The 13,029-nt window shown below is 35.5% G+C and overlaps 1 protein-coding gene across 4 annotated transcripts in view; it reads right to left on the minus strand.

Moving 5' to 3' along the window:
* Positions 1-13,029, minus strand: part of LOC145260562 (uncharacterized) — a 131,788-nt gene that overhangs the window by 32,592 nt on the left and 86,167 nt on the right. For all 4 annotated transcript variants that reach the window (XM_080118818.1, XM_080118835.1, XM_080118811.1 and 1 more), the window contains one exon: positions 2,200-2,387. In XM_080118818.1, coding sequence (XP_079974944.1) covers positions 2,200-2,387 — 188 coding nt within the window. The remainder of the gene's footprint in view (positions 1-2,199; positions 2,388-13,029) is intronic.

Consider the following 13,029-nt stretch of genomic DNA (forward strand, 5'->3'; position numbering starts at 1 on the left):
TTTACACTATGTTAAAAAACGAAAAATAAAAAAATATATATATTCTACGTACTCGTTATGGAATGAAGTTCTCATAAAAAAAAATCACGTAATTTCATCAAATAGTTTTTATTTTATGCCGTAAAAACGATTTGGGAAATTCGGAATCTTCCTAAAAAAACTGCGATGATTAGTCAAGGGAGCGTAAAACAAAAACTATTTAATGAAATTACGTGATTTTGTTATGAGAACTTCATTCTATAACGAGTACGTAGATCTATAGAGTTTAGTTTTACTAATAGTTTAAAAGAAATAAATATTTATAATCGGTACAAGCAATTGAAAATTAACTTTTGAAAAATATTCAAAGAATCGATTTTGGAATCGGAAATTATACACAAATTTTTCCGATTCCGATGCCGATTCCGATTCCCCGAAAATTACCGATTTAACCGATTCCCGATTCCGATTCCGATTCATCGGCACAACACTACTGCTAACCCACTGAATTGTGAGAAATGGAGAGTTTGCATAATATTATAAAATGTCTGACATCTGAACAAATGATTAGAAGAAAGAAGAAAAGTGAAAACCTATCCAGTGAATTACAACACCATTTGCAATGTTAAGAAAGCAAGAATGTTAATAAACCGAACGATTTCATTGGACAATCATGTCTGTCGAGTATCCACAAAAAAATTGATGTTTACAGTAAAATTTCTTATTGGATTGATTTTGTAATAGATGAAATTGAATGATTTTTTTTTATGCAAAGGATATAGATTGAAAATTGACTCAATTTACAGGTTAGACAGAACCAATTATTTATCAATACTCAGGTGATTTAACAATGGGAAATCCAACTAATTTTACATGTTAGATTAATGTCTATATTAATAAAATTATGCTACAAATTCTTGAGTATATATTTTTTTTATAACACTTGTTCACCTCAAACAAGGCATATTGCCACTTGAATGTAAAGAGCTACTATTTGGAACCATGTCTACAGAGGCACTATGTAAGAAACTGAGCAGCAAAATATTTGTTCACATTACATTTAAATTTCTGCATATTAGTACAGTTAGGGAGCAGGAAACATGAAGAGAATTCCAAAGTCTAGCAATTCAAGGGAGGAAAATTTCAGGGATATAAGGACCTCTATAATGAATGAGCGGGATTTTGTTGCTTGCCAGTTTAACCTGGGGTATTTACATCAAGGAGGCACAAGTGCTATGAGTTCATCAGAACACATACTATTAAAATACTTGAAAAACATGCATTAGGATGCAACATTTCGGCGATGGGGCAGGGATTGGAGATAAGTTAGTGTGGAAACTTTTTGGGACCTTGTCTAAGAGGGAGGGACTAGTGGTGGATGCACCAACCCAGATGTGGCAATAATAAGAATATTCCATGCATGGACGAATTGTGGCTTTGTAAAGATATAGGATACTGTCAGATGTGACTAGTTTTCTAGTATGGTAGGGAGAGCCCACCTTCTTTGCAGAAGCCTTGGCAATATCTTCAATGTATTTGTTCCAATTCATGTTGCTTGTGAATGTTAAGTCAAAGAGTTTGAACGATGAGCTCACAGTTAGGATGTTATTAGTCACGGTAATCTTTGGTTGAGAAGATTTTCTGTAATTGTTAAAGGAAAGAAGCTCAGTTTTAGCATCCATTGTTAGTGCTACCATCCATTTTCAACCCCATTCTACTACGGACTGAATATCATATTCTAAGGTTTCAGCCTTTGCCTTGGATATGCATCCATTCTTTTTTCCTTTGTGTTTATTATAATGTGCGGTGTCATCAGCAAATATATCCATCTCCAATACAAATGTGTTTCTTGTCTCAACATAATTTACATATTAGAAATTTTTTTATTTACTATTACTCGATTATTAATTGAAATCAAAGATGCTAAAGCAGAAAACCATAAAATATTTACTTTTAAATAAATGCAATTAAATTTTTATTTTTTAGTTAAAAATTTTTCAATTACAAAATTAAAAGATCATCAAGTATCAATATCCATTGTATGAGGATATTTAAAAAAATATTAAATAAAATATTAAATAAAATTAAATGAAATATTAAAAAAATATGAATAAAATATTTAAAAAATATTTGGAGTCAAAAATACTGAAATCCTTTTAGGCACACAAATCTGTCATCTTCAAAAAATAAAAATTAAAAGTTGATAAAAGATAAAACTACCCTTTTCAAAAAACGGCTTCTTTATCACATTATGCTGTTTCATTTTTTCAGATTGTTGATTTTCTGCAGTCAGAAACTGAATATCAGCCTCGTTCTGATTTTCTGTTGATATGGATAACCTTGAAAGATTTGCATTTGGAATTGTAGTCATCGAGAAAGTAAGTGGTGTGGACGACAGTCGAGATGAACTGAAAAATGACCAAAAAGATTTGGATTAAAAAAAAAATTAGAAATTATTTTTTTTTTGTGTTTTATTTTTTTTTTTGCATGGGAAAGGTTCTCTATAAAACAAGTTGGTTAAAGCATTTTGTGTTGTCAAAAATAAAAATATAATGAAGTTGCACTTTTTATTTGGAAGATTTTCACAAAGTATGACACAAAATCTTTTGTGATTTGAATAACTACAAACAAAACTAACATTTGCAGCTGCAATGTAGAAAAAGACAGCACCTACATGACCACCTCATATTCAAGCAGATGCATTTTGCCAAATTTGACTTCGTAATCCTTGGAAGGAAGTCACAATTGCTGTTTTCTTTTCAACTTCCTGTCACTGTTTAAATCCTCTGGTAGACATAAAAGGAAGTTAGGAAACATATAATGTAATACACAGTCTGAGATATAAATGGAAAACCACAAACTTAAAAACTAATAAACAAATATATTAACGTCTCAGCTACAATAAGAGATGACACATGTTGTCAAGATTCGAGATAGGAAAAGATACATCAGCAATGAATAAGTTATTTTGTATTGCTCTCTTCTGATAGTCTATGCAACTGCTATCATTAAAATATACCCTATAGGTCAAGCCTGAAAGAGATTTGGAAACGATCTGATGAAGTAGTTGTCAGGCTTATTAAAAGCCATGTTCCGATGAGGGATAGTGGATGAAGCATTCATATAATTTGAATAACAAGCCAGAAAAAGGCAGTCATCATCATCATCAGCATAATCAGTTTACATGCTGGCATGTTTAAGGTGGCTTTCAGAAATTGGCTTCCAAAAGGATTTATTGCTGAATTAAAATAAATTTATATAATGGTAATTTATGGAAAGTAATGCAATGCAGAGGTGGAATGAATACACACAGTGAAATGAGCTATGCAAATTCACCTTTTTTTTTTAATACAATATATATGTGTACTTTTAATTATTTCATAAACACTTTTATAACATAAAAATAATATATCTACTTGCATCAGTTTAGTCTGATAGAAATTCTGTTTGTTATAAGATTTTAAGAAAATTTCTTTTCTTTAGATATGTGTTGATCAATCTAAGTGAAACACATATCTGAAGAAGGAAATTTTCCCGAAATATCATAATAAACAGAATTTCCATGAGATAAAACTGATACAAGTAGAGATATAATACAATGTTATAAAAGTATATAAAATAAAATAAAAAAATATACTTCCAAAGTGACCTATTCCTGACTTAGTTATATAACGTATATTTATGGAAGCTAATGCAATGCAGAGATGTAACGGACAGACACAGTGAAATGAGCTATGCAAATTCATCTTTTTTAATCTAATTTATAAAACTCACTATGTCCGTCTGTCTGTCTATCTTCATATTTTCAAACTCTATCTTTTCCAAAACTAAAAGTCACAGACCGGTGCTAAGGGCCTCAAATGATTGGATTTTTTATGGACTGTACTTTTATGGGTCTTTAGCTGGTTAAAATAGTTTTTAAGGGGTCAAAATTAAAAAAGTTGTTATACATTTTGTAAATTCATATTAGTTTATTTTTAATCAGTTCATATGTGTGTCATGTTGGTACAGTGGTAACATCACCAACTTTGAATGCTACAATTTTTCTGTCGGTTTCGATTCTAGCTGATGGCACCCAAATACATTTTTTTTTAAACTTTTGAAATCATAACTCTTTAATAATATGTACGAAATCTGGACAAAGTAAAATATCATATTTAAGCATATTTTACGACTGCGCAAAGCTTACCCCCACCTGCTAGTGCTATATATATATATTGTTGCGGACCAGGATATAAATACCCTAACTCGCTACAAGAAAAAATAATGAAACGAATTGAATGAAGGAAACAAAGAACTCAAATGCTGGAATAAAATAAACATGTTGTTTATTTTCTGTTGAGAAATGAAAGTCTTGGGTGTACACGTGTTCATTCGGCCGTTGACGATTACGCGCGTGGAAGGAAAGGGGAATACAATAGAGAAATGCGAAGTGGCAAGCCGGCCTGTAGAAAGAGAGGGTTAAACTCAGTAGAGAGTTGTGCACATGTCTGTGTTGATGGACCAAGAAGGAGAGATAGGGTAAGAAAGTCAATCCAGTTCATGGAGATAAAAAGCGTATAAAGTGTGCGTACTGTTAGCTTTTTGTCCCACATAGTAGCAAGTGGCATGAGGTACACGTGTGCGCGCGCATGCCAAAAAGGCACGCTGTCGGTCCGTAGACCGTCCAGCTAGGAGGCTGGTCTGAAAAGACTGGAAACAGCTTATCTCTTGCTTTTATACTTGTTTCCAGTGGTCTTTTGCGCATGTGCGGATTTCCTTTGAAAGGAAGTGATGTCGTCCATCTGTGCGTACGTGTGCTCGTGTGTGAGTACATGTGTGTACGTTAGTGTGTGTGTGTATACATGTGAATGTGAGTGTATGTACGTGAACGTGAATATATGTACGTGTGTGGACGTGGGCGCGTATGTTTGTGTGTGCACGTATGTATATGACAAGTAATATGGCTTGAAATGTGAATGCATGTTTTTGTGTGAGACTAGAAAAGGCTCATGCAATATATATATGTACTTTTAATTATATTTTTATACACTTTTATAACATTGCATTATAATATCTCTACTTGTGCTATATTGTATTAAAAGGTGAATCTGTATAGCTTGCTCCATCATTATATATCTTAATTTTCTTTAGCTTGTATCTATACGTTACACTTCTCCATTATACTGCCTTAAATTACTTTTATATAAAGACTAGACAATGCTTCAAGCAAACTACACTACTTGAAATATAAACATTTTAAGTGGTATTCAATTTGAGTGGGCTGAACCAGCTTTCTCTGAAGGAAGAAATTTCTAAAGAATCTTAAATTCACAAGCAGCCTTTAGCCGCATGAATATCCAAGTCGAGTAGATCATACGGTTCCTGATATTCCTAAATGATCATTCATCTGATACTGATTAGACTTAGCTTCAACAATCTAATGAGAATTGTGCAGTGTGCATCTATTTCTGAAGATTGTATTCTGAATGATAATAATAATTATTAGTAAATAATTATTATTAGATAATTATAATTATTTTATAATATTTTATATTATAATTATTAGATAATAATAATTAGTAGTAAATAATTATTATTAGATAATTATAATTATTTTATAATATTTTATATTATAATTATTGGATAATAATAATTAGTAGTAAATAATTATTATTAGATAATTATAATTATTTTATAATATTTTATATTATAATTATTAGATAATAATAATTAGTAGTAATTATTATTAGATAATTATAATTATTTTATAATATTTTATATTATAATTATTAGATAATAATAATTAGTAGTAAATAATTATTATTAGAAAATAATAATAATTAGTAAAAAAAAATTTGAACTTGTGTGGTGAAACATATACAAGGAAAGAAAATTCCAGTCATGACAGCACATTATCAAATGTTGTCCAAGAAATTCCAAGGGAAATAACTGTACCCCCTCCCTAAACAATAAATTTGTTGTTTCAATTGTTTAAAAACATATTTTTGGTTCTTTTTCGTTGACAGCTACACATTTCACAAGATTTGGAATGTATTCAACAACAGCAAAGATTTTCATTCAAGTCAAAAATGACAAAAATTTCAAATAAAAATTGAATTCATCTTTTTGATTTATGAAACTTTCTTAATGCAATTATTTCAACCACAAAAAAGAAAATATTTAAAATCATGGCATCACACACTTAGTAAAATAAAAACTGGGGGAAAAGAAGAAATTTCATAAATATTGAAAACAGATAACATTGACGTAAAAAGCCTGTGAGAATGTTGTAGAAAGAATCACACACACACACACACACACACACACACACACACACACACACACACACACACACATTCCCCAAAACCTCTGGCCTTGATGGAGGGGAGACTAAAACTTGCTGCTTTGGTTTCAAATGATCTGAAATAACAGCAAGGGGAGACTTGATTCCAAATATTTCTCATATGTTATATTTTGGAAATAGGGTACGATTATGAATATTTCCAAATAATCCTTATACACTGTGAAATTTACTTTATGTATGAAAATCAAAGAGGGGAGATATAACATATGAGAAATATTTGGAATCAAGTCTCTCCTTTCTGTTATTTCAGACCATTTGAAATCATAGCAGCAAGTTTAAGTCTCCCCTCCATCAAGGGTAGAGGTTTTGGGAAAATATCAGATATTTTGTAATTCATATGCAAAACTATGATTGAAACATTGGTAAAGGTGCAGTATCTTTCCACCCACAAAAAATCCTTTAGAATTACCATTATTATAGATTTTCGAGGGTGATGAAAACAAAAACAACAGTTAAAATCCCAGGAAACAAGCAATTTTAATAGCCCACTACACAATTCAGGTGATTAACTTTCAAACGAACCTTCATTTGTTAAATTCTGATCAATAGTCGCCGAGATTTCGAACTTATAAAATTGCGGAAAGATGTGGTATATCTATCTATATATATACTAGCATGGGTACCTGGCGTTGCCTCGGTCGACATGAAGTACCATTTGGAACACACCTAAGGATATTAATCGTTTTCATCATGGGCAACGTCGATACTCCCACAATAATTTAAAAAATAAAGGAACAAATAAAAACATGTAAATGTAATCGCCCCCCCCCCAAAAAAAAACAAACAAGCAAACTACAAACAAAAAAAGTGTGATACCCTCTCCACAAGATATTTCGGCAGAAGGGATACAAAGAGAAGAAACTATTTTCTGGATATTGAGCACTGGAAAGACTCCCCACCCCTAAATAAATAAATAAAAACAACTTGTTTCAATAAAAATAGCAGCGAGCAACCACAAAATAAAAATAAAAATTAGCGACATAGACAGGCTCGAACCTGAAATGTGAATAAGAAGAAAATGTATTTTGCATATTATTGTACCCACTGGACTACGACGACTTACGATTTTGTAACCTTGAAAGATAACGTTTATAAATATTAATACGTGCATGACTTGCGTCTGTTGTTTTTTGGGTTTTTTTAAGGCACTTTTTCAACTGACTTTTTTCAATATTTTTTTTTTTAAGGGGTGGTGGGTTTTTTTATTTTTAAAAGTGTGGCTTAAGTTTCAATTACCGGAAAGGTAAAAAAAATTTTGTAAAGCCGTTTGAAGAATAATAAAAACAAACAAATGAAATCTTTTCAGTTTATTCATAAGTGTTTTTTTTTTTGTTTGTATATTTTAAAAAGAAGAAAAGAAAACATTTTTCTGTTTACACGGAATTATTTTTTCACTCTAGAAACTTATTGAGATTAACAAATTAAACTGGGTTCTTCTTTTTTTTTTTTTTTCAGATTTTTAAAAGTTTTAACATTTTAACAGGGTTATTTATGCCATTTTTTTTTGTTTTTCAGATTTTTTTATTTTGCATCATGTTCACTGTTTTTTTTTTGTTTTTTCGATTATATTTAAACAGGGTTATTACGTTCGCTTATTTTTTATTTTCCGTTTTGCTTTGATTTACTCCCAACACACACACACCTTAACATACCTGGGTAACGCCAGGTACTCCTGCTAGTACTATATATAAAAATAAATGGAAGAGTAAAGTAATTGACCTTTCATATATATTAATCAAATTGTAAACAAACAAACAGTCAGGAAGACAAATTGATATATATAGATATATCTATACTTGTAGCCAAATTGAATATTGAAATACTCATATCTTTGGTTCTATGGGACGAAACTACATAAAAATTTTCAGGCTTTTTGAAGATTATAATACTATTCTCTGGTTAAAATTTTATAACAATTGGCAAAAAAGAACCTGCATTTTCAAACCAATAAAATATGCCCAAATTTGCCTACATTTGTATGTATAGTGTCCTACCAGGCCAGCTTTAGTTTTGCTGCTTCTGTTGTCTCCCCTGTGGTCTTGCCAGGCCACTAATATATATATATATATATCTCAGAAACAATGTTTTATGGTAAGCAACTGATGATCCCTGAAATGACATTAGAATTATTGTGAATTCAAGAAAGCAAGTTGATACAGCGATTGTAGGTGATGGGGAAATATCAGACATTTTGTAATTCATATGCAAAACTAGGAAAACAAATGACTATGATTGAAATATTGGTAAAGGTACAGTGTCTTTCCACCCTCAAAAAATCCTTTAAAATTACCAGAAATAATGTTTAAAATTCTAGGAAACGAGTAGTTCCCAAGATATGAAAAAATTAGAATCTCAAAAAGTGAGGGATCACTTTTCTATATTAATTTAACATAAAATGAAAACTCACTTTATAGTCACCTTTTTTTTTTGAGGGGGGGGGGGAGGGCTCTGTTATTTTTTGGTGGGTGGTGTTTATTTGGTAATTGTGGCCTGGTAGACCAGTATAAAACTTACTTTAAAAAACTTGTTTTCTATAGGTTTTCGGGTGTGCTGAAAATGAAGATCACATTTTTCAATATAATTCTTTATGTTATAAGTGGTGGCCATTGTTGTATGCGCAAATGCACATATTTTTGCTTAATACCTGCTTAATGCAGCCATGGAAGAATGCAAGAAAAAATATGTTTAGGTATTAAAAATATTTTTATGTTGTTTTGTTAAATTTATGTTATGAACAAATTTTATCAAAACTCGAGTTTCATTGTTAGATGAAAATGACATCAGTTCAAATTCGGCGGCCATTTTGTTTTGCTTTGGTTTCTTTTTGATTCCTCATTATTTTAATGGAATGTGTTTAATGAACTCGTTGCACTCGTGCCCTCTCAACATACATACCCTCGACTGTTGGATTGTGTAGTGGACTTTCGGTCAGCGTTCAAGTTGTGGATAACTTGACAAAGACTAAAGTTAATATTTATTTTATTTGATAAAATAAAATTACACAAATAAAAATGTGGCACAAGGCCGAAAAAGGGGGGTGGGGGTTAATGTTGACCCAACTAACATAACGTTAACTTAACTAGACTCTTTCACCAAAATACCAGAATCACTCTGTGGACATCCTACTTAAAACCCGAAAGTTACAAATATATATACATGATGTGGGGGGGGGGGATAAAAATCTTATTTACAAAATTGGATGAAAAATATACAATGCTAAAAGGTGGTTAGTAAAAAGAACCCCCTCACTACTAATTGTGGCGGATAAAAAGTTTTGCCAGTCGAAAAGATGTAGGTCCCACGAAAACTGACTTTATACAAACACAACAAAAATGGCCCACATCTCTGGCAAAACAGTTTATCCGTCACCTAAGGGGCCGGGATTGGGGGTTATCGAACCAAAAGTGGGAGGAGAAAAAAAAAAAAAAAAAAAAAAAAAAAAAGAAGGGACGCTGGGACAGGGAAAACCAAAAAAAAGGGGATTGGGGCGATGATAGCATGCATACCCTAGCTAAGTTAAAAATCGAACAAAAATGCCTAACTAGCCTACTCTAGGAGGTCCGATGCATGTCTATGTTTGATCAAGTTACCCAAAATCCTTAAAAAAACCTAAGCCACTCAAAAAAGAAATTCAAGATTAGCTCCATTCACTTTACACAATCACGAAACTTTCACCCACCTGTCCTTGAAATTCACAGGAGTGAGTTTCACCTTCTCCAGCTTAATTCGCATTTTCAATCGATATTTGAAAATGAGGACAAGCTGGGGAGCAGTGAAGGTCTCACCTCCGTAAACCTCCTTCTGTCGCGTCGTCCAAATCAAGCCTCTCATAACTGCTAGTAAACACAGAAAAACATAGCGTTCTTCTTTCTTCATGGTCGGTGCCCAGTTGCAGCACGGGGAAACCGACTCCAGCACAAAAAACCGCCCGCTCAACATGCGAACCGTGAAGCCTTCAACTAACTCACACAATGGTCGAACAATGGCGCAGTGGAAGAAAGCATGATCAAGGTCTTCCTCCCATTCTCCGCATCGGACACAATTGGGTGTCTCCGTAAAACCCGCTGCGTAAAGTCTTTTGCCGACCCAGAGGGCATTTCGTATTACCAGCCAGGTGAGTGATGCCTCGTAATTATCGAAGCAGCTCGACCCAGGCGCCCAAGGCCATATTAAGCGGTGCTCCTCCTTCGTAAAACCGAACTCCTCAATCTTTTCGTCTCGAACGGATCCCCTCACTAAGGCCCGATATAGCGCCTTGCGAGACAACAGCTGGGTGTCAGAGAGGCTTTCTTGGACCTGTAGAAGAAATCTCAAGGCCTGCCGACACTCGCGATAGAAAGGGCACTCGTTTCGGAACAACTTGTGTGCCTCCCCCTCAGCCGAATGCACACTCTCCAAAGCCTGAAAGGCTTTCTTAGTGTCTTCTATCCAGAAGACACCGTTTCCCTCACTTGGTGTACACATTCGATCCAGGTATATCAGCCTAAGAGTGTGTCTACGTATTTGCACACTAGGCATACCCAGACCGCCTTCAGACGGATGCAGGTAACAGACCTCCCGAGTAACCATGGCTTGCTTTCCGCGCCATAAGAATGCAAAAAGAGCACGCACCAGATCAACTAGTGTGGTCTCCGGGAGTGGAAGTACTGATAGACGGTAAAGGATCAGAGGGTAGATATGAGAATTGCATACCTCCGCCCGACCCTTCAAAGACAGATTTCTCAAGGCCCACAAATGAGATGCGACCTTGACCGCTTCCAATACCTCCGACCAATTTTTCTCCAGCTGGAGACCGGGGCCAAACCAGACGCCGAGTAGCTTGCATGGCCCATCAGTCCAACCAAAGGGTTCCTGAAGGGGCATACCCCTCCAGGCACCGATACGTAAGCCAATAGACTTAACGTAGTTAATTATGGCCCCTGTGACCTTGGCATACAGACTTGTTTCTATGTCAACGACTCTAATCTCGGCACTGCTCGTTACAAGCACAGTCACGTCGTCAGCATAGGCGGTATACTTTACCGGGGTAGAGCCACCTGGCAAAGTAATCCCGCGAAGGACCGGATTCACCCGAAGGTGGCGCAAATATGGCTCAAGCGCCAGCACATATAACATTGGGGATAACGGACAACCTTGACGGATCGATCTTGTTAACATGAAGGGTTTCGACCTCACCCCATTCACTTCTACCATAGCACCAGGGTTGGCATACAAGAGGCAAATCCAAGAGCGAAACTGGGGACCAAACCCAGCCGAGCGAAGAACAGCCTTTAGGTAACGATGGTCTACTCTGTCGAATGCTTTGGACTGATCTAAGTTGATCAGCGCGGCTTCTGTGTCGACTTTTTCTACGATCAAGCGTATCGTGTGCAAATTGTCTTGAATCGTCCGGCCCTTAACAGAACAAGTCTGTTCGGGACTTATTAGACGGTGTAAGACAATCTGCAGACGATTTGCTAAGATCTTGGCCAAAATCTTTAACTCTGTGTTTAACATCGTTAAGGGCCGGAAATTACCTATCCCATCCCCTCCATTTTTATCTTTGCGTAACAATTTAATGATCCCCCTGGTAAAGTACTGAGGTATGCACCCGTTCCTAAACCAGGAGTTAAAAAGTACGGTCAACAAAGGGATAAAAATGGGCGACAGCCTCAAATACACCTCGTAGGGCAGACCATCTATCCCAGGGGTCCTGTCTAGCCCGACCTGTTTCAAGGCCTCAATGACTTCTTCCTCTTTTATGCTACCTTCACACCTAGCTGCTTCGGTCGCCTCCAGGCGAGAAAAGTCAGCTAAATAGGTGTCAAACTGTTCAATAGTCAGACCGGGCTCCTTGGTAAAAAGTTCCTGAAAATGAGTCCGAAAACCCTCCAAGATTCCGTCGTTTGAAGTTACGGTTCGTCCGTCCGGCAATGTGACACTGGCGATGTGTCGATCTGCAGAACGTCGAAACTCCTCCGCACGCAATGACGCGGCCATGTTTGTTGCCTCGTTTGGCGCTCTTTTTAATCTAGCCTTAACTAATACTCCCTGGTCCTCCCTGTTATCCAAGGAGTCCAGTTCAGCCTTAACTACAGTATAGCTAGTACTATCCCCCTCCTCCACCGCCCTTTCTAATCTATCTTCTAGCGCCGCTTTCGCTGCTCTAGAACTACGTTTGAGCCGGCGACTAAAATCAGCAGCGAAGGACCTAATGACTTTTTTAAGGTTGCCCCACCACTTATTCCCGATGATAGCCCCCGTCAATTCCCTCTGTATTGTTAGTAGAAGCTGTTCCCGGAAGTCCTTCACATCGAACAACGACGTGTTGAACTTCCAGTAACTAGCCATCCTAGGTTTAACACTATCTAAGTTTACTCGAACCCGGACAAGCCTGTGGTCCGAATAAACTATACTATGAAAACTTGGACAGTCTAAAAGCCCTAAGTCGACTCTCCTAACTAAGAACCGATCGATGTAACTCGAAAGTTGCACCGAATCGGAGCCGCGTCTACCTGTCCAAGTCCATGCTAAATCCCTGGGTTTTTCGTTCCGAAATTTATCGACAAGATCAAAATTGTCGACAAAGTCTCGAAACGCTTTAGCATCCCGGTTCTGATTAGTATCCCTTCTGGTATTAACCCCGCGATCTAACTCGGGATCCAGGACCGCGTTCCAGTCTCCCGCTAAAACTAACCGTCGAGACGAATTCATGAAAGGCTCGA

This window comes from Euprymna scolopes, chromosome 3 (genome assembly GCF_053919585.1).
Source record: "Euprymna scolopes isolate OS-2025 chromosome 3, ASM5391958v1, whole genome shotgun sequence".
Taxonomy (NCBI): Eukaryota; Metazoa; Mollusca; class Cephalopoda; order Sepiida; family Sepiolidae; genus Euprymna; species Euprymna scolopes.